At 35.8% G+C, this 22,007-nt stretch overlaps 1 protein-coding gene across 1 annotated transcript in view; it reads left to right on the forward strand.

Moving 5' to 3' along the window:
* The first annotated feature begins 2,274 nt into the window (after positions 1–2,274).
* Coq3 (coenzyme Q3, methyltransferase) overlaps positions 2,275–22,007 on the forward strand; it is a 28,401-nt gene continuing 8,668 nt past the window's right edge. The window contains exons 1-4 of the mRNA XM_020177367.2: positions 2,275–2,995; positions 11,600–11,726; positions 14,553–14,705; positions 20,346–20,445. Coding sequence (XP_020032956.1) covers positions 2,887–2,995; positions 11,600–11,726; positions 14,553–14,705; positions 20,346–20,445 — 489 coding nt within the window. The 5' untranslated portion in view covers positions 2,275–2,886. The remainder of the gene's footprint in view (positions 2,996–11,599; positions 11,727–14,552; positions 14,706–20,345; positions 20,446–22,007) is intronic.

Genomic DNA, 22,007 nt, shown 5'->3' on the forward strand with positions numbered 1-22,007 from the left:
TCTGCCATAGTTTGCAAGGTTCTTAATGTGTTTAAATCTGTAGATTTAAAAGAAAACAAACAAAAAAAAAACCCAGTACCCACAACATTTGTGATTACTAATAGATACATCACTGTTAGAATTAAATATTTGGGTTTTTCAGATTTTTATCTGAAAAATGGTAAGATTTTATGAAATAGGGCTTCCATGGTTTAGGATGTATATACTAAAACACAAAGGTTAACTAGATACAGAATTTGATTATGAAATTTTTCAAAAGTGACACCAGAAAATTAATAGATTCAACTTTTGAGACAGTCATTGATCTAGTTTGGATAGTAGAAACTGTCTTTAAGAGATTCTCTTAAAATATTTCTAGTGTATTAATCATACTTGTTTTTGTGGAGTGGGGATAAACTATACCTTAAGAGAATAAATGTCATTAGGAAGAGGTAATTGCAAGATTTGTTTCAGGCCCCAAAGTATAAATAAAGGTTGGTGTGGAATCTTCATTTAGTGCACATGGTGTCTGCCATTTTGTTGGCATTTTTTTCTAATGGAAAAACCTAATACATAATAGGTGAAATCCCAACCATAGTCTATTTTTTAGTGTGAATTACTTTGCTTCTTCAAAGAAACACATGAAGTGTAATGATGGATGAATTTTTAATTTTTATTTGGAAATTTTTACATACGACTTAGGTCCTTATGGATGCTTTTACATTTAAGTTTTTCTTCTCCTGTATAAATTAAACTATTTTAATTTATTGAAATTTCTAAACTATACTAAGACTAGTTTAATGGAAGTAGTACAGTAATTGCATTTAACCCAGCTCTGGCAACTGGTTTAGGCAAATCACCGAATTCTTATGGGCCTCAACTACACCTATATAAGAAAGGAATCAGGTGATCTCAAAAGTCATTGAACACTTCTAGTCTTTAAGTTCTTCAGCTTTAAGTAGAATTTGGTTGTAAAGTCTAGAATCTGGAGCAGAAAGCGAGCTTTTTTAATTAGCAACACACAAGTTACATTTGTATCATAAAACTTATCAGGTATCCACAGTTTTCCTATAAAAGTTATATCTTGGTTATATCTGCACATTCTGGTTATGATAGTGCAAATTATGATATAATTATCCTCAGTAACCAGTTAATGTAGAATTTTTTGAGTAAATATGAAAATTTGCCACTTAATCTGAGTGGGTGTAGTATATTATTTCAAAGGGGTAAAACTTAAGTCCTTTGGGACTGGGAAGTATGGCTCAAGCAGTAGAGTACCCCCCCCCCAAAAAAAAATCCTTTTTCCAGGCTCTGGAGGCCCAGGCCTATAGTCCTAGCTACTTGGGAAGCTGAGATCGGGAGGATGGTGATTTGAGGCCAATCTGCTTCTCACCCAGCCCTCCAAAAAGAAATGTGAAACTCCAATGGGAAAAAAAAAAAAAAAGCTGGACATCGTGGTACACATCTGTCATCCTAGCTGCTGTGGGAAGCATAAAATAGGATCATGGTGCAGGCCGGCCAGGGCAAAAAATGAGACCCTATCTCCAAAATAACCAGGGCCGGAAGTGTGTCTCAGGCAGTAAAACACCTGCCTAACAAGCACAAAGCACTGAGTTCAAGCTCCAGTACTGCCAAAAATTAAAATAAGTCCTTACTTGGCTTTGCATGTAAAATTAAATTCCAAGGTATTAAATAGGTGTTAAAAGTTACCAGTTTCCAACACATTTGTAACTGAGATCATAGAAACAGTCTAGGAAATGCCTCCAACAATGGCACATACTGCATTATGGTAAATCCAACTACTTCAACACAGTTCAGGTTTAAGGGTCATTGGAAAAGCTTTCCGCTGATGTTTAGAGAAAAGTACTTTGAGATAGTGTTGTATAGCTGGGCCAAACTCCCTCAGGGGATTCAAAAGAATTTTCCTACCAGAATTAAGGCAAATCCATGATTGCTTCTGTTGAACTGAAAATTTGTGGGAAGGCTCTGAAGTCCACTGCGGTATGGTACATTCAAATGAAGCACAAAGCATATGCATAAAGTTCTTAGTGGTTTTTTCCCCCTCGAATCTGTTACTTCAAGACGTATAAGACATACTAAATTTTCTTTTGTGCAAAGCTTTCTGCTTTTACTACATCTAAAGAGGAGATCAAAGAGAACATAGCTACGAGCCTGCAACGATTTAGGCTCAGGAGCTGTAGGTGAAACACTACTCCTGAGTAGTAAATTTCCCTAGTTAAAAAGAACCTTAGCTTATTTGAGCTTACCTGTTGAAAATGTAGAATTTTTTTTTTTGCCTTAAGTGTTGGAAATTTGTTACTCCTATGCAAGAAGGACTTTTGTACGTTTAGAAATAAAATGTTACCACTGTTCCTAGCTCTAAATGAAGTTGCCTAGACTGAGTAATAACAGTTTTCTGCTATATAATGTATATTGCATCCAGGATATGTTACTTGCAGAAAATAAATTTTAAATTTGGGCTTCTGGCCCTAAATAGTATTTAAGTGCCTTGAAAGGGAAACAATTCTACCCTTAGGGAAGAAGTGCTTCCATGTTTTCGTGATTTTAAGCATTAGGATCAGTGCGTTACAAGAATTTAAATGTCCTTGGGGACACTCAAATATGAAATGCAACTACTAGGAATAAAAGATAACAGCACACAGTAGCATGGCTGATGTCTAGTACGTGGTTTGAGGTGGTCATATAGGAATAGACAGGATATTCAAAGTCATTTATAGTATTGGTAAGATTTTACAAATTCATTGCATAAACAGTTTGTTAGATGTTGAGCTTGAATGGTAAGGGGCCACACATTCATTGAAACACAGAAGTCATTTGAGTCTCGGAACCTTTCTGTTGGGGATCTGTTGCAAGAGGGACCGGAAAAGGAGTTGGATTCTTGTCGCGATGTGGGGAGGCCGGAAACTGAGCTCCAGCGGGAGTCGTGTTTTAGGAATGCTTGGCTCTGGGTTCCGGAGCACACAAGCCGCGGGACGTCTCTTAGCTTCGTGGGCGGGTGAGTTGTGCGGAGGTCACTCATGCATCCTCCCTTTCCACGGTGTGGACGGGCGGTTCTGCGCAGGCGCGGGGAAGGGCGGTGGGCTCCCAGCACAGAAGCTGCGGCTCGGGACCCCGCCTGGGCTCTGCATTGAGCGTGTGGTGTAGGTGTGGTCCCCTTGTTTGCAGAGGCTGAGAAAAATGTGGGGACTAGAGGTCCTGGCCGAGAAGAGCGCGACCGCAGGCGGCCGCCATCGTCCCGTGACCTTTGCCTCGCTACAGTTGAGCTGCCCGCCGGATCGCGCCGCCCACGCCGTCAGTGCGGCCTCTGACGGTTCTGCCTGCAGCCTCTCCGGGCAGGAGACACGCGGCTGGTCTCACCATCATTCTGGTTCTGTGTGCCCGTATCTTGCTTTTTTTTTTTTTTCCTTCAAATATTCAACATGTTTGCAAATAAGATGAAGAAAATAATTCATTGCATTTGACGCAGTCATTAGATGACTGCCTGATTGTTGAACTCTCAGCATTATTAATCAGAAAGTTAACTTCATCCCCTACGTGCAACTCAATAGCTCTTGTATGGTAGGAACTGCCATTGGCACTGAGAATTTAAAAATGAATACTTAAAAAGTCTTTTTAAAAAACAGGATAAAACTAAGATGAGGCTATGAGGGGAAAAAAGGAGGGGGGGAGGTGCTAACAGCCTACTAGTAGAGTTAGTTAGTTGTTACCCTCATACAGTAAAAAGTAGTACAGCCAATACAAACGATTTAAATCCATTTGTATCCACATGGGAAAATGGTTAGGGTATAGTTTTAAGGACAAAAGTTGTAAGTCAGTATGTAAGTTTGATACATAGATATAGGTGGAGTTATATACCCAGTTTTAGCAATGATTGCCTATGATGGAGTAGGTATCATTTAAATACTTTTTTTCTGATTTTTAAAAAGTAAACATATGTCTTTTATAATCAAATTTAGAAAAGAACCAGTAAAACCATCTCCAGATTTTGGAAGGTGAACATACAAAGAACATTTAACCCATATTTGGGATCAGGAGAACTTCTTGAATGAGATACTTAGACAACTGTCTTGAAGGAGTTGGCCAGTTTCAGAAGCACTTAGAGAGGGCAAAGAACCAGTGAGAGAATCGGGGAGGAGTTTTGTCACAAACTACAAAGTGTTCCTTGAAAAGTGAAGTGTGTGGATGGAGAACAGGAAATGAGGGTAAGGGATGGGATCAGAGACCTTTGGGATGGTTGTAAGTTCATGAAAAGCCATGTATTCCTCCTGAGGTGGTCTGCATATATGGAGCACTATAGAAATTAATGAAGGAGCAGTATAACCAGACTTACTTGTTTAAAAGAAGTAACCCTTGGCAGCTCTGTAGAAAGTGGGATGGGAATAGTCAGTTCTGGGCTCCAAGAGAGGCCTTTGAGGAATCCAGACAATAGACAATGATTGCTGAAAAAAAGTATTGGTAGGATGAAAGTGTTGCCTGTCTTGTTCACTACTGTAAGCATGATGCTGGTTAGGTGCTGAAAAAAATGACTTGAATGAATTAAATGAAGTTTCCCCCATTCCTTTAAACTCTTAAATAACTAGGATTCAAGTGAGAGAATTGATAGCACTCTGTTTATTAATACAAACTCGGTTGCTTTATGGTAATAAAGTTTTTAAAGCTCTTGAGAACTCTTTAACAATGCTCATGAGTGAGGAACTCACTTTCCAGAAATTGAGGAGGTCCCAGGGAGATCAAGGGTTGTCATGGAGGGCAAGTACTATTAACATCTCAGAGGTTTGGATTCATACTAGTGCCTTACGTATTCATATCTGTGTATCACACTTTACATAATTCCTAATAAAGTCTCATTTACCTGTCTAAAGTCATATAGGAGCTGATAGCAAAAGGCAGATTAGATAGAGTTGGTGGAAGAGGGAGTAACATGAGCAAAAGCCGGGAAGCATGAACTTTATATATATAAAACACTACCATGTAATGTTGGGCCAGATTGAATGGCCTGTTAAAAAACAAAACAAAACAAAACAAAAACCCCATCTGATTGCTGGTGGTTCATATCTGTACTCCTGTTTGAAGCCAGCCCAGGTAAATAATTCACAAGACCCTATCTCAAAAATGCCCAACATAAAAAAGGACTGGTGGAGTGCCTCAAGGGGTAGAGTATCTGAACACCTGCCTAGCAAGCATGAAGCCCTGAGTTCAGACCACAGTACCACCAAAAACAAAAACAAAACAACAACAAAAAAACATAGCAAACAATAAAGAACCCAAGAGAAAACTATGCTTAGGCTAAAAAAAGGCAAAACATGTAGGTGACAGTTATACCTAAGAATGATAGTTAGCCTCACCATGATAAATTAAAACTATACTGATACACCATTTTCAGCCATTGGATTAGCAAAGATCAGAGCATTTGATTAACCTATTGTATAGGTAAGTGTGGGAGACCAGGCACTAGGCCCTCTTATATACTACCCATAAGATTTTAAATTGGTTCAACATCTGTGGGTAGCCATGACAAATTTATAAATGCACACACTCTTTGACATAATTCATGGGATTTCACCTATAGGTACTCTGAAACACATAGAAATTCCCTTTGTCATTCAATCTCATGATTTTGGTAGTAGCAAAAAGCCAAAATAATAACCTAAGTGCTCATTAATAAGGGACTGCTTAAGTAAATTGTGATATAGCCATACAATGGATTGCTGCACCACTATTAGTTTTATTTTTAAAAAAGGAACCTGTCTCCAAGACATATTGATGGCGGTGGGGTGGGGGTCAGTGTCCGAGAGCAAGATACGGAAGAGTATGTATATTCTGCTACGCTTTGTGTACAACGAGAGAAATTGATAAATTAAAATTATTGCATATGTATAAAATACTTCTGGAAGCTTACAAACAAATCTAGTAACATTAGTGGCCTGTCAGGAGAGAAATTGGAAAGCTGCAGTGAGGAAGGGAGGTACCCTTTTATACTTTGTGATTTTTTTTTTTAAAACTTTTTATTTTGAAATTATTTAAGAATCATAGGAAGTTGCAGACATAGTACAGAGTATATCCATATGTTCTTCGTCCATTTCCTCAATGATTACATCTTACATAACCATAGTATATTATCAAAGCCAGGAAAAATGATATGATCTAAACTGCAGACCTTATTTGAATTTCACTGCCTTTACATGCGTTCATTGTGTGTGTGTGTGTGTGTGTGTGTGTGTGTGTGAGTGTGTGAGAGAGAGAGAGAGAGAGAGAGAAATTCATCCTGTGTACAGATTTTCATAACAACCACCACAATCAAGATACATAATGACAAATTTCCTGGAGCTACTCTTTTATAATCAGATCCTACCCCTAACCTTAACCCTTGACAATCACTTACCCAGTCTCCATAACTATAATTGTGCCATTTCAAAAGCGTTATGTGTATATGTATGGAATTGTCAGTATATATCTTTGTATCTTTTAATATTGAGAGTTTTGCTCAGTATGAATACCCTTAAAACCCATCTAAGTTTGCATGTACCAGTAGTCCATTCCTTTTTATTTCAGAGTATAGTATGATATGAAAATACCATGGTTTATTTAGCTGTTCATTTATTATAGTCCATTTTTGTTGTTTTCAGTTTGGGCCCTTAAAAATAAAGCTGCTATAAATATTTATGTACAGGTTTTGTGTGGACATGACATGTTTTTCACTTCTCTGTGATAAATCACCAGGGAGTGAAGTTGTTGAATTGTATGGTAAATGTATGTTTTATTTTATTGGGAACCACTAGAGTGGCTTTACCATTTCACATTTCCACTATCAATATATAAGATGTAAGTAAGTCAGGCGTGGTGGCTCACTCCTGTAATATTAGCTACTCAGGAGGTGGAGGTTGAGAGGATTGGAGTTCCAGGCCAGCCAGGGCCAATAGTTCTCAAGATCCCATCTCAGTCAATAAAAAGCAGGGCATAGTGGCACACACCTGTCATCCCAGCTACACAGGAAACAATGGGAGTATTACAGTTCAGCCAACTCTGGCAAAAAAAAAAAGCCTATTTAAAAAAATAACTAAAGCAAAAAGGGCTGGGGGCATGACTCAAGTGGTAGAGTGCTTGCTTGCCTTGCAACTTGCAAACAAAAGTTCCCTAATACAAACTCCATTACTTTAAGCAAAAAAAAAAAAAAAAAAGATCTAGTTCTTTCACATCCTGGGTAAAATCAGGATTTTTTAATTTTAGCCATTTTGATAGGTGTATGGTAGAATCTTACTGTGACATTCATTTGCATTATCCTAATGGCTCTTAGTATCGGACCATGTTTTATACTTATCTTCTAATTCTCATATCCTTTTTATAATTGGATTCCTTTTTTTGGGAGGGTGTTGGTTTTTATTATTGAGTTTAAAAAGTTCCTTACATGTTCCAGATACAAGTCCTTGGCCAGACACGTGTTTTGCACATATTTCCTCCCAGTCTGGGACTTACCTTTTCTTTATTTTACCAGTCTTGTGTAAGAACTCTGGGCCTAGATTTCTTCTAAGTCTGTAGTTTTGTATTTTGTGTTTAGGTCATTGATCTATCATTATGAATTCTTTTTTTTTCTGGGGTTTGAACTTAAGGCTTTATGCTTGCAAAGCGGCCCTCTACCACTTGAGCCACACCTCCAATATATTTTGCTCTGGTTATTTTGGAGATGGAGTCTCAAGACTCCACATTGGCCTCAACTGATCTCAGCCTCCCGAGGAGCTAGGATTACAGACATTAGCCACCTAGTAACTGGCCTTGAATTCCTTTTTGTAAAAGATATATGATACAGGTTGAAGGTTTTTTTTGCTTATGAAATTCAGTTGTTTCAATATCAGTTATTGAAAAAGACTGTCTATTGAATTGCTTTTGAACCATTGTCGAAAATTATTTGGGTGACTATTTGTTGGTCTGTTTCTAGATTCTTTTGTTCCAATACGACACTGTCTTGATTGTCTCTCTAATAAGACTTAAAAATGGTAGTGTGATTCCTGCAACTTTATGTTTTCAATATTGTTTTAGCCATTCTATTTCTTTTGCCTTTCCATGTATACTTGGAATCACTTTGTACTTAAAAAAACTAAACTAAAGCTGTTAGATTTTAATAGGAATTGTGATAAATGTGTAGATCAGTTTGAAGGAAATTGATGTCTACTATGTTGTCTTCAATCAATAAACGTAATATGTATCATCTTTATTGGGCCATCTGATTTCTTTCATGAGCATGCAACTTTGTAGTTGTTACTGTACAGGTCTTATACATGTTTTGTTAGATTTACATAATACTGAAAGTACTTCATTCTTTTTGAAATGATTTTGTACGAAAGGGCATTTTGAATTTTGCTTTTCAGTTGTTTGTTACTAGTGTATAGGAACATTTGTGTATTGACGTTGTAATCTTTGGCCTTGCTGAACTCACTTTTTAGTTGCAGGAACTTTTTAAATTTTAGTAAGAATGGTGAGAATGGACATGCCTACCTTGTTCCTGACTTTAGGGAGTACCTGATTATTCTTTCATCATTAATTTCTATGTGAACTGTAGCATTTTTATAGATACTTTGTAAAATAATTTTCCTTTGTTCTTAATTTGCTGAGAGTTTTTTTTATCATAAATAAGTATGGGTTTTTGTAAAATGCTTTGTCTGCAAACCAGTATGATTGTATGTTTTCTCTTATTGTTATGTGATCAATTATATTCATTGATTTTCTAATATTGAACTAGTGTTACATGACTGGAATAAATCTCACTTGGTTGTGCTATTCTTTGTGTGTGTGTGTGTGTGTGTGTGTGTGTGTGTGTGTGTGTGTGTAATTCTATTGATAATATTTGTTGAGAATTTTGTGTCTGTTCTTGTGGTCTGTGTCCCTCACTCATGTTTTATGGAAGATTGTATAGAATTGATTGGCATTTCTTCTTTAAATGTTCAATAGAATTTACCAGTGAAGCTATCTGAGCCTGGAAATCTATTTTTAGCAGGCTTTAACTATGAATTCACTTTCTTTATTTATTATGAACTATTCAGACTATCAGTTTCATCTTTGGTGAGTTTGGGATGGTTGTAGTTTTCAAGACAATTAGTCTATTTTGTCTGAGTTGTACAATTTCTATATGTAGAGTTGTTTATAGTATTCCCCCATCATCCTTTTAATGTCTGCCAGGTCTGTAGTGATACGTCCTCTTTAACTTCTGATATTGGTAACTTAGGTCTTCTCTTTGTCAGCTTTGCTAGAGGTTTATCAATTTTATTGATCTTTGCAATGAATCCACTCTAGGTTTTATTTGCTTTGCTTTCAATATCATTGATTTCTACTTTTATCTGTATTTTTTTTTTGCTTGCTTTGGATTTTTTGTTGTTGTTGTTCTGCTTTCCAAAGTGTCATCCCCATCCCCTCATGTATCTTTCCCCTACCCCAATCCTGGGAATTGAATTCATGGCCCACAGGTCTCCTTAGGGATCAAACCCAAGCTCTACCAGTCTACCGTTCACTTCTACCCCAGAGCTATACCCGTTTTCCTAGTTTCTTGAGGAAGAAACTTAGATTGTTAATTTGAGAACTTTTCTTCCAGTATCAATATTTTAACACTTGAAATTTTTTTAGTATTACTTAAAAATACCCACAGATTTTTATATATTATGTATTTGTTTTCATTTAGCTCACTGTTTCTGAAATTTTGTCTTTGGGTGATGCATTGTTTAGAAATATGTTGTTTAATTTTCAAGTGTTTTTCTCCGTTCATTTTCTCTTCCTGTTACTTATTTTAATTTGATTCTGTTGTAGTAAAAAACTTACTTTGTATAATTTTAACTGTTTTAAAATTGTGCAGATTTGTTTTATGTTCCAGGATACATAAAACAAATGGCCTATCTTTATGAATGCTCCATGCATGCTTAAAAGAATCTGTTCCAGTTTGGGTGGAGTGTTTTTTATTTTTCAATTAGATTTTATTAGTTGATGGTGTTGTTCAGTTCTAGATCTTTGCTGATTCTTTACCCAGTGGTTCTATCAATTACTGAGAGATGTTAAAGTCCTCTGTTATAGTTGTGGGTTTGTTTATTTCTGCTGATTTCAGTTTTGTAAATTTTTGCTTTTTGTATTTTGTTTTGATCAAGGTTTTTTTTTTTTTTTGGTAGTATGAAGTTTGAACTCAAGGCCTTTGGTGTCACAGGGATTTGAACTCAGGGTCTTATGCTTGCTAGGCAGGTACTCTATTACTTTGGCCACACTCTCACCCTACATTTGTCACTCTTTGTCTCTGATACTTTTCTATGCTATAAAGTCTTCTTTGTCTAAATGTTTATTGAACAACTGAGTATTCTGCAACAATAGTAACTGGTTCATAAAGCAGTTTGAACATATAGACAGTGGGTATTTATTTTAGGATGTGTATGTATTTAAAATATGTTTTATATACTGTTTTCTCCCTATAAAGGGTGTTGAGCATATCTAAAAATCCGTATCATGTAGCTAATGTGGAATTGGCAGAATTTTTTTAAAAATTTTTTTGTGGTACTGGGGCTTAAACTCAGGGCTTCAAGTTTACAAAGCAGGGGCTCACAGCAGATGCTTGCCACTTGAACCTCACCTCCAGTCCATTTTGCTCTTGTTATTATAGAGGTAGGGTCTCCCGGGTTGTTTTACCAGGCTGGCCTCAAACCGAAGAACCTTGATCCTCCTAATCTCAGCCTTCCAAGTAGGTAGGATTATGGCATGAGCCACCAGCACCCCACATGCTAATTACAATTTCAGAAGTGTCTGTCTAGAATTAGATGGCAAAAAGCGAAAGCTTTATCTGAAATCCAAATTTAAGACATTCCGTTGTGGCTGGGCACCAGTGGCTTGTGCCTATAATTCTGGCTGCTTGGGAGGATGAGATTGGAGAAGGTTCAGGTCAACCTGGTCAAATAGTCACTGAGCCCCCCTCTCCAAAATAACTAGAGAAAAATGAACTGGTACAAGATACAAGTGGAAGACTGCCTGCTTTGCAAGAGCTTTTCCCTGAGTTCAACCCCAGTTTCAACAAACATAATAAAAATAAAGAGCTTTACTTTATTAAGTAAAATCCCAAGTTAAGAAACTCCTTTGTAGCTGAGTTCTGGTGACTCGTGCCTGTAATCCTAGCTACTTGGGAGGCTGAAATCAGAGTATCTCAGTTCTAGGCCAGCATGGGCAAATAGTTCATGAGACCCCTCTCAGGAAATAACTGGACATGTCCATTGGGAGGATTGTGGTTCCAGACCAGCATGGGCAAAAGTTAGCAAGACTCCATGTTGATGACAAAAAAGCCTGGCATGGTGGTACATGGCTATCATCCCTGCTATAAAACAGGAGGATCATGAGACCCCCTAACTCCAACATAACCAGAGCCAAAAGGGCTGGGCCATGTAGCTCAAGTGGTGGAGTACCTACCTAGCAAGTGAAGCCAAGTTCACAACTCAGTACTTCAAAAAAGAAAAGAAGAAATTCCTTTGTTTGTCAATTGCAATAAAACCTGAGAGTGCCATAAAATAGAAGTTATTCAATTATATGCATACCAGGAATTCTCACTATGTGGTGTTTTTCTCTAGTTATTTAATTTTTTTTTCAGTTTACTCAGAGAATCAGCTCAGTTGGACTCTACAAATTAAACCAAGGCTTTTCAGTGAATATAGAGCCATGTGGTTCGAATCCTATAGGATGATCTTTCCCTGTTTGACTAGAATAAAAAGTTACAGGTGAGTTTTTATTACTCTTGTGAATATTTATGTAATTATGTACTATAGTAGTCAGTATTGATTGTATTTAATAAACTGTTGGCATGTAATAATTCATGTGGTTGGTCTAAGGTCAAACCTTTATTTAAATAAGGGTATTATAGGGAAGTGAAAGTACTTCAAGTAATATAGTCTTCTAAAAATAAAATCTGTCTCTGAATTTGGATATTATACTGTATTACTCTATCAACTTTTGGTGGACTTGAAATTTTCCAAATTTAAAAACTACTAGAAAATAAATTAGTGAAACATTTCAGTAAGACTGGGCACCAGTGACTCTTGCCTATAATCCTAGCTACTCAGAAGGCAGAGATCAGGAGGATCACAATTTGAAGTAAGTCACAGCAAATAGTTCGTGAGACCCTATCTCAAAAAAACCCAATTCAGAAAAGAGCTGGCAGAGTGGCTCAAGTGTGAGACCCTGAGTTCAAACCCAGTACCACCGAAAAATAAAATATTTAAATAAATAAAAAGTAGCTTAGTCAAACCACATTTTTACTTTTGAAATTTCTTTTGATTATTGATTTATTTTACTGTGATTGGTCAAAACTGAATGTAATAAAATCTGTAAATAAGGTAGGCTTTGATTCATTCTTACTACCTATAATGTATACTTATTTTCCTTATCATATTTTTGTTGCTCCAAAATCATAAATGTCTGCATTATGCAGCTCAGTTGACCATGAAGAAGTTTTCAGTCAATCTGGAATTATTGTCATTTGTATATAAAACCATTGTGTGATCTGCTGAGTGTTTCCCTGACCTTAATTTTGGGAAAATATGCCTCCCAAAAAGTAAGTGGTACCCCCAAAGCAAAGTAAAAGTTATGGTAATCTTTCCAAGCCAGAAAAAAAGAAAGTCACTTAATATGCTTAATTTAAGTGATAAAACGAAAATTTGAGAGTTGTTAAAAGGTGGCATATCTTTGGCCGAAGTTGAGTGGCAACATGGGAAAAGTGGATCAAGCATCCACAATACAGTACTAAAGTCTATGCATCCTGAACACTTACTGTTTTCCTCAGTGGTGGTTTCCTTGGAACCATATACCCATCCATACCAAGAATTTACTATAATGTCTTTCTATGTTTATATTTTATAAACCATTTTCTAACCTTGTGAAAAATATTGCATAGCATTAATTAAGACCAGCTGTTTTCTAAATGCTTGCTTCTGCATCTTTGAAATTGGATGTGTGTAAAATCATTCTTAGTTAACTGAGCATCTTAGTCAACTGAGCAAATTACCTAATATTATCAATTATAAATTAGTCCTATATTACTGAGTTTGCTTCAAGTATGAAAAAGGAATCTAATAGTCCTAAGATAATATTAAAGAAAAGTGACATTTGAATCTTAAATGAAAAAAAAGTAGTGTAGAATGTATTCTCCATATGTAGCTAAGATAAACAGTGAACATTTAAATGTCGTTACCTTCTCTAACTTGACAACCTTACCATTTTTTACCTAAGCAGACCTTTAGAGTATTTTTCCTTACTGTACTCTGACTTAGAACTCAGCGTGGTGTCTATATAATTTTGGTTTTGTCTCTGTTTATTCTTATTTGTAATAAATAAATAAAAATTGGCAATTGTATGCTTTTCTGGGCCACTTCCTTCATACTACTTATTTGATAAATGTCTCCTGATTTGTTCCAGGAACTGTACTGGTCACTAGAAATAAAATTATATGCAAGATGCTTATTGTCTTCACAGTGCTTATGGTCTAGTGTGAGACAGACATGACCAAATAATTATATAATCCCATGAAGAAGTACAAAGTAATGTAGCAAGTTAAAATAGGGGACTCTGTCTCAGTTTTGAGGATAAAGGAAGACTTCATAAATAAAATTCCATTTAAAGTAAGACATGAAAATGAGAAAGAATTAATTAGGTGTTTGAGGAAGGAAAGTGGAGATGTGAGAAGTATGTTCCAGGCACAGGGGATATATGCGAAGCACCTGAAGAAAGTAAGCATGGCCAGTTTGAAGAACTGAAAGAAGGCCCATGGTGGCTAAGAGTGAGGAGGATGAAGAGAGTAAGAGAAGGTGAGTTTGAAGAGGAAGGAAAGTAGTGACTAAATAATTCTGAACTTTATAGCCATGCTAAGGATTTTAGTCTTTTGCCTAATGCTACTAGGAAGCCATGGAAGCATTTTTTGTGAGAAAATAGCATGATCAGATTTGTATTTGGGAATAACTACCCTAGAATGCATCATGGAGAAGAGATTAGGAAGCGATGAGGTAGGGAACCACCAGCTTAGTTAGCAGCTAGGACAATAGTCAGGAAAGAGATGATGGGAACTTGGAGTAGGATGATAGCAGTAGAAATGGAGTGAAGAAGGTAGAGGCACCTGTATTCAACTTCTGGCTCCACCACCTACTTAATTTCTCTGAGCCTTTCTTTTCTTACCTGCACCCACATTTCGAGCTGTCTGAAGAATTGAGTGAGATGACATGTGCAGAGTTCTGGTATTTAGTAAGTGCTCAATAAATGGAAGCTACTATTACTAATTTTAGATGTGACCCAGAAGGCCAAGTTTTATAAAATTCTGTTTTTAGTTGTAACTTACTTCAAAAGCAAATTAATTTTGTTTCTCTAAGAATATATATATATGTGAATATATATTTGTGTGTGTGTGATTATGAGAAAACTTAGTATTAAACCATAGAAATTGAACAATAAATATATTTAGAATCTAATAAATTAGAATACCTTTCTATACAATTTATCCCATATTATACTTTTTTAATAAAACATTATTTGCCTGACTCTTTGTTTTCCCCTCTTAGGTCTCCTTGGAAAAAATTATATAGTACTTCACAAACCACAGTCGACAGCAAGGAGGTAAAAACCTTCCTGGCCTTGGCTCACAAGTGGTGGGATGAGTATGGAGCTTATGCACCTCTTCATTCTATGAATGACCTAAGGATACCATTTATCAGGTAACATTCTGGGAACTAAGTCTTTACAAATGCAACTCTCTAATTATTGATCTTCTTTTACATTTGTTTTCTTTTGGTTTTACTTAGGTTCAAAATGCTGCATCTTAAGTTTGCTTTGGAAATTAGGGAGATTCTCTTCAATTTGAAACCATTTGAAACCATTAATTTTTAGTAAGATTACCCAAGGTCTAGACGACTTTCATAACTTAACCTGAAGCATTTTGGGTATATCTGTTATTTATAATTAAATTCTTTTGAAAGGAAACTAAGATCCCATGTTACCAAGGCCATTTTTATAGCTACTGACTTGCAATGGCCTCATCGACCTTGAAGCAGTTCTAATAAAGGGAATACTCTGGATACAGATTGATTCAACACATACTTATTTTTTTGAGACCGTACTTTGTATGGAGCTCTGAGGCTATATCCTGAAAGCCACTAAGATTAATGAAACATAGTCCATATGTTTCAGTCTGTGCATTTGCTGTAGGAGATAAAGGCAAGAGTTCACTTATTCATCAAACATTTTTGAGCAGCTGATATAGGCAAGGCACTGTAATGGACACAGAATAACAGAGTTGGACTCTCTTCTCAAGGAACTTCCTGATTGTTTTTTGCTGGTTTATCCAGAATCTGTGCAGTGAAAAGGGGAATATTGACACTTTTTTAGTACCACGGAATTTGTGGATCGCTGAAATACGAAGGCAGAGAAAAACAAGAATATTTACTGTTAGGCTAGATAGCATCAGTATCACCTGGGAACTCATTAGGAATGCAGATTCTCAAGTCTCATCCTAGACCTGTAGCTCTGGGGTGTCAATAATCTGTTCAGTAAATCTTCCAGGTGATTCTGACACATAATAAGTTTGGGAACTCTATTCAAACTACTATCACATCTTTTTTTTTTTTTTTTTTTTTCAAGGGCCTGGCACCAGGTCTAGTCTTTTTTTTTTTTTTTTTTTTTCATTTTTCTTTTATTATTCATTTGTGTATACAAGGATTGGTTCATTTCTCCCCACTGCCCCCACCCCCTCCCTTACCACCCACTCCGCCCCCTCCCTCTCCCCCCCCCAATACCCAGCAGAAACTATTTTGCCCTTATTTCTTATTTTGTTGTAGAGAAAGTATAAGCAATAATAGGAAGGAACAAGGGTTTTTGCTGGTTGAGATAAGGATAGCTATACAGGGCATTGACTCACATTGATTTCCTGTGCGTGGGTGTTACCTTCTAGGTTAATTCTTTTTGATCTAACCTTTTCTCTAGTACCTGGTACCCTTTTCCTATTGGCCTCAGTTGCTTTAAGGTATCTGCTTTAGTTTCTCTGCGTTAAGGGCAACAAATGCTAGCTAGCTTTTTAGGTGTCTTACCTATCCTCATCCCTCCCTTGTGTGCTCTCACTTTTATCATGTGCTCAAAGTCCAGTCCCCTTGTTGTGTTTGCCCTTGATCTAATGTCCACATATGAGGGAGAACATACGATTTTTGGTTTTTTGAGCCAGGCTAACCTCACTCAGAATGATGTTCTCCAATTCCATCCATTTACCAGCGAATGATAACATTTCGTTCTTCTTCATGGCTGCATAAAATTCCATTGTGTATAGATACCACATTTTCTTAATCCATTCGTCAGTGCTGGGGCATCTTGGCTGTTTCCATAACTTGGCTATTGTGAATAGTGCCGCAATAAACATGGATGTGCAGGTGCCTCTGGAGTAACAGTCTTTTGGGTATATCCCCAAGAGTGGTATTGCTGGATCAAATGGTAGATCGATGTCCAGCTTTTTAAGTAGCCTCCAAATTTGTTTCCAGAGTGGTTGTACTAGTCTACATTCCCACCAACAGTGTAAGAGGGTTCCTTTTTCCCCGCATCCTCGCCAACACCTGTTGTTGGTGGTATTGCTGATGATGGCTATTCTAACAGGGGTGAGGTGGAATCTTAGTGTGGTTTTAATTTGCATTTCCTTTATTGCTAGATATGGTGAGCATTTTTTCATGTGTTTTCTGGCCATTTGAATTTCTTCTTTTGAGAAAGTTCTGTTTAGTTCACATGCCCATTTCTTTATTGGTTCATTAGTTTTGGGAGAATTTAGTTTTTTAAGTTCCCTGTATATTCTGGTTATCAGTCCTTTGATGTATAGTTGGCAAATATTTTCTCCCACTCTGTGGGTGTTCTCTTCAGTTTAGAGACCATTTCTTTTGATGAACAGAAGCTTTTTAGTTTTATGAGGTCCCATTTATCTATGCTATCTCTTAGTTGCTGTGCTGCTGGGGTTTCATTGAGAAAGTTCTTACCTATACCTACTAACTCCAGAGTATTTCCTACTCTTTCTTGTATCAACTTAAGAGTTTGGGGTCTGATATTAAGATCCTTGATCCATTTTGAGTTAATCTTGGTATAGGGTGATATACATGGATCTAGTTTCAGTTTTTTGCAGACTGCTAACCAGTTTTCCCACCAGTTTTTGTTGAAGAGGCTGCTATTTCTCCATCGTATATTTTTAGCTCCTTTGTCAAAGATAAGTTGCTTATAGTTGTGTGGCTTCATATCTGGATCCTCTATTCTGTTCCACTGGTCTTCATGTCTGTTTTTGTGCCAGTACCATACTGTTTTTATTGTTATTGCTTTGTAATATAGTTTGAAGTCAGGTATTGTGATACCTCCTGCATTGTTCTTTTGACTGAGTATTGCCTTGGCTATTCGTGCCTCTTGTGTTTCCATATAAATTTAACAGTAGATTTTTCAATCTCTTTAATGAATGTCATTGGAATTTTGATGGGAATTGCATTAAACATGTAGATTACTTTGGGGAGTATCGATATTTTTACTATGTTGATTCTACCAATCCATGAGCACGGGAGATCTCTCCACTTTCTATAGTCTTCCTCAATCTCTTTCTTCAGAAGTGTATAGTTTTCCTTGTAGAGGTCTTTCACATCTTTTGTTAGGTTTACACCTAGGTATTTGATTTTTTTTGAGGCTGTTGTAAATGGAATTGTTTTCATATATTCTTTTTCAGTTTGTTCATTATTAGTGTATAGAAATGCTAATGATTTTTCTATGTTGATTTTATATCCTGCTACCTTGCTATAGCTATTGATGATGTCTAGAAGCTTCTGAGTAGAGTTTTTTGGGTCTTTAAGGTATAGGATCATGTCGTCTGCAAATAGGGATATTTTGACAGTTTCTTTACCTATTTGTATTCCTTTTATTCCTTCTTCTTGCCTAATTGCTCTGGCTAGGAATTCCAGTACTATGTTGAATAGGAGTGGAGATGGTGGGCATCCTTGTCTGGTTCCTGATTTTAGAGGGAATGGTTTTAATTTTTCTCCGTTAAGTATAATGCTGGCTGTAGGTTTGTCATATATAGCTTTTATAATGTTGAGGTACTTTCCTTCTATTCCTAGTTTTCTTAGAGCTTTTATCATGAAATGATGTTGGATCTTATCAAAGGCTTTTTCTGCATCTATTGAGATGATCAAGTGGTTTTTGTCTTTGCTTCTGTTAATGTGGTTTATTACGTTTATTGATTTTCGTATGTTGAACCACCCCTGCATTCCTGGGATGAAGCCTACTTGGTCGTGGTGAATAATCTTTTTGATGTGTTGCTGAATTCGGTTTACCATTATTTTGTTGAGGATTTTTGCATCAATGTTCATTAAGGAGATTGGTCTATAGTTCTCCTTTTTGGAGGTGTCTTTGCCTGGTTTTGGGATAAGTGTAATACTGGCTTCATAAAATGTGTTTGGCAGTCTTCCTTCCCTTTCTATTTCATGGAACAGTTTAAGGAGGGTTGGTATCAGTTCTTCTTTAAAGGTCTGATAGAATTCAGCAGAGAATCCATCAGGTCCTGGACTTTTCTCTTTGGGGAGACTCTTGATTGCTGCTTCAATTTCATTTTGTGTTATAGGTCTATTCAGGTGATTAATTTCCTCTTGGTTCAGTTTTGGATGATCATATGTATCTAGAAATCTGTCCATTTCTTTTAGATTTTCAAATTTATTTGAATATAGGTTCTCAAAGTAGTCTCTGATGATTTCCTGGACTTCCATGGTGTTTGTTGTTATCTCCCCTTTTGCATTCCTAATTCTACTAATTTGGGTTTTTTCTCTCCTCATTTTAGTCAGGTTTGCCAGGGGTCTATCGATCTTGTTTATTTTTTCAAAGAACCAACTTTTTGTTTCATTAATTCTTTGTATGGTTTTTTTGGTTTCTATTTCATTGATTTCAGCTCTTATTTTTATTATTTCTCTCCTTCTATTTGTTTTGGGATTTGCTTGTTCTTGTTTTTCTAGGAGTTTGAGATGTATCATTAGGTCATTGATTTGGGATCTTTCAATCTTTTTAATATATGCACTCATGGCTATAAACTTTCCTCTCAAGACTGCCTTAGCTGTGTCCCATAGGTTCTGGTAGGTTGTGTTTTCATTTTCATTGACTTCCAGGAACTTTTTAATTTCCTCTTTTATTGCATCGATGATCCACTCTTCATTAAGTAATGAGTTATTTAGTTTCCAGCTGTTTGCATGTTTTTTGTCTTTTGTTGTTGAGTTCTACTTTTACTGCATTGCTACTATCACATCTTTATATGGACCTTATTTGGTCCAAATATGAGGATCTTATTTGGATCCTCTAGGATGGCGCAAACTATGGTTGCAAATTTTAGCTTTCTTCTCAGCATCACTGGAAACCATAAGAGGGGAGTAGTAAGGTCTAAGTATGATACACAGAGTCATATTTTGATTGAAAAATGGATCCAACTTAATTTTTAATGGGTCCTTCCTATCCATTATAAAATCCCAAAGTGATGTACTTAACTACTGTCTGGGATATTCTAAGAATTCAACTCATTTTAATATAAGATATAACCTAAGGGCTTCATTTTATATATAATATTTATTTTTCATAAAAATAGTCCAGTTTAAAAGCTTAATTATAGTTATTTGTTTACATGTTCAAATGTGAAAGCACCACTAATTTAGAAAATTAAAAGAGACTTACTTAAGAAGGTACTATAGACAACTTCTGTAAATACAGGTCTTCTATCTGCTTCTTTTAAGCTCTGTGAAATAACCATTTGTTGTTGACATAAAGTGGTTTTAGCAAGAACTGACAGCATAGTCAGTAGATATTTATATTATATTTGTATTCACACTGTTGAGACAGTTTGGTTCAACAAGTATCTGAATAAAGCTAGGTTACTCTTAACGAGAGTATTTTGAAAATGTTTCTATTATTACTAAAGCAATAATTAAGGCATAATTACTAAGGGATTATTTTGGAGCTTTGCTCTTAAACTTTCTGTTTTTGATTATTGAAAATACTGTATGAATTATGTATAAGTTATTTAGTTCTAAAAATAAAAGACCTATTTATCCAAAAATCTCAATAATCCACTTAAAATGGTGACTAAGAGCCAGGCTTGGTGACACATTTTCTGTAATCCCAATCTTTGAAGACTAAGGCAGGAGGATTGTGAGTTTGAGTCTAGCCTGGGCTATATAATGAGATGGAAAAAAAGAAGGTAAATTAATTAATTAGATAAAGTAAAGATTAACATATTCTTAAAAATTGTATATTTTTAAGGTGTTTTACTGGTAAAAATTAATCATTTATTTTTACATATTTTGAATTTTTAAAAGAGACAATCTTTTGAAAACAGTTGCTAATCACCAGCCAGGAAAGCCTTTGTCAGCGATGAAGATTCTTGATGTTGGCTGTGGTGGTGGATTATTAACTGAAGTAAGTGATTTACAGCTTTTTGGCCAGTTTTAACTGGGAAAAAAAATTGAAAAGTGTTTTTATGCCTCATTTTGGCCTAACAAATAATCCTGTTTATTTTTAAATGAGTAATGTTGATTCTAATCTTTTTGTGATTATAAAAGTAGTATATGCGCTTTAAAATTAGAAAATATATAAAAATTTCAAGAAATTTTAGTGAAGTTTTTTTTTTTTAATAAAAAATAAGAATGGGTCATTCAAATAGCTTTGTGTGATTTCTTATGTCCCAAAAAATTAGGCAGTTTCTACTGTAAATCAATTTTAGGCTATCCTTTTACACTTTTTTTCAGTAACAACACCTCAACGGTTTTGTTTACTTGTGGGACTCTTTCCTTGTTAGTGATTTAGACTACTTGGAAGAGTAGTCATTTTTCCTATGAAGTCTTTTTTCCTATGGCTTTAGCTGATAGTAAATTTTGCACCTTACAGTGCTACTTTGAATCCTTGTATCAACACAGAAACTTTTTATTGTAATGTTAAATCATAATTTGATACCAAAAGATTATTTTCAGTAACCAGGTAGCAGGTGGTTCATGCTGAGATCAGGAGGTTTGTGGTTCAAGGCCAGCCTGAGAAAATAATTCAAGAGACCTGATCTCCAAAATAACCAGAGTAAAATGGACTAGAGGTATGGCTCAAGCAGTACAGTGCCTGCTTTGCAAGCACAAAGCCCTGAGTTCAAACCCAAGGTCCATTAAAAAAAAAAAAAAAGATTTTCTAGCAACAGTGGAGGATTCAGAAGTGGTGAGGCTCAATGGGATGTGGTACTGCTGAAGTCCATTTAACTCAGCCAAGTTGACAGTGAGACTAATAGAGGCCTTTGATGCACAGTTAAGTTCCTATATGCACAAAAGCATGTTTTTTTGTTTTTTTGTTTTTTTATGATGAAAAGAAAGCATGTTCTTTATCTGGCAGTGGGCTGGTTTCTTTTGACCTCAATCATAAAATTTCAGGAAACCTAAAATATGTGAAAATATATCCCTTAAGATCAAGAATATGTGGTGTACAAATTTCAGATGGCTAAGATTTTACCATGTGTTCAGTAGTTTGCTTAGTGTACTGTTTCTTATGTCTCTAAAGTGAAAATAATGTGACATACTTTTAGCCTATTGATTAACCTTATCTAATGTAAATACCGTGCAGCTTTGGTTAAAATTAAACATGTATTTAAATACTTTGGCATGCCATGGGAAGTGTCCAGATATGAAAGCCAAACAAAGAATTAGCTATGAAAAGTTATTTCTAGGGGCTCAGGATGCAGCTCTGCGTTTAATACCTAGTACCATAAAAGAAAAGAAAACTCTTAAAATAAAAATACTAATTAGAAAGTCTGAATATTTCCAAAATGATAGCTGCCTTTACCATGGCATGTTATATTCATTATATTTTAAATACATTAAAACTGTACTACATGCATATAAATTTAAGTTTGTTATTTTTGTCTCACTTTTAAACTTTTTATTATGAAAAATTTCAAACATACACAAACTAGGGAAAATGGTATATGAACCCAAGTACCCATA

This window comes from Castor canadensis, chromosome 1 (assembly GCF_047511655.1).
Source record: "Castor canadensis chromosome 1, mCasCan1.hap1v2, whole genome shotgun sequence".
In the NCBI taxonomy this organism is placed as follows: Eukaryota; Metazoa; Chordata; class Mammalia; order Rodentia; family Castoridae; genus Castor; species Castor canadensis.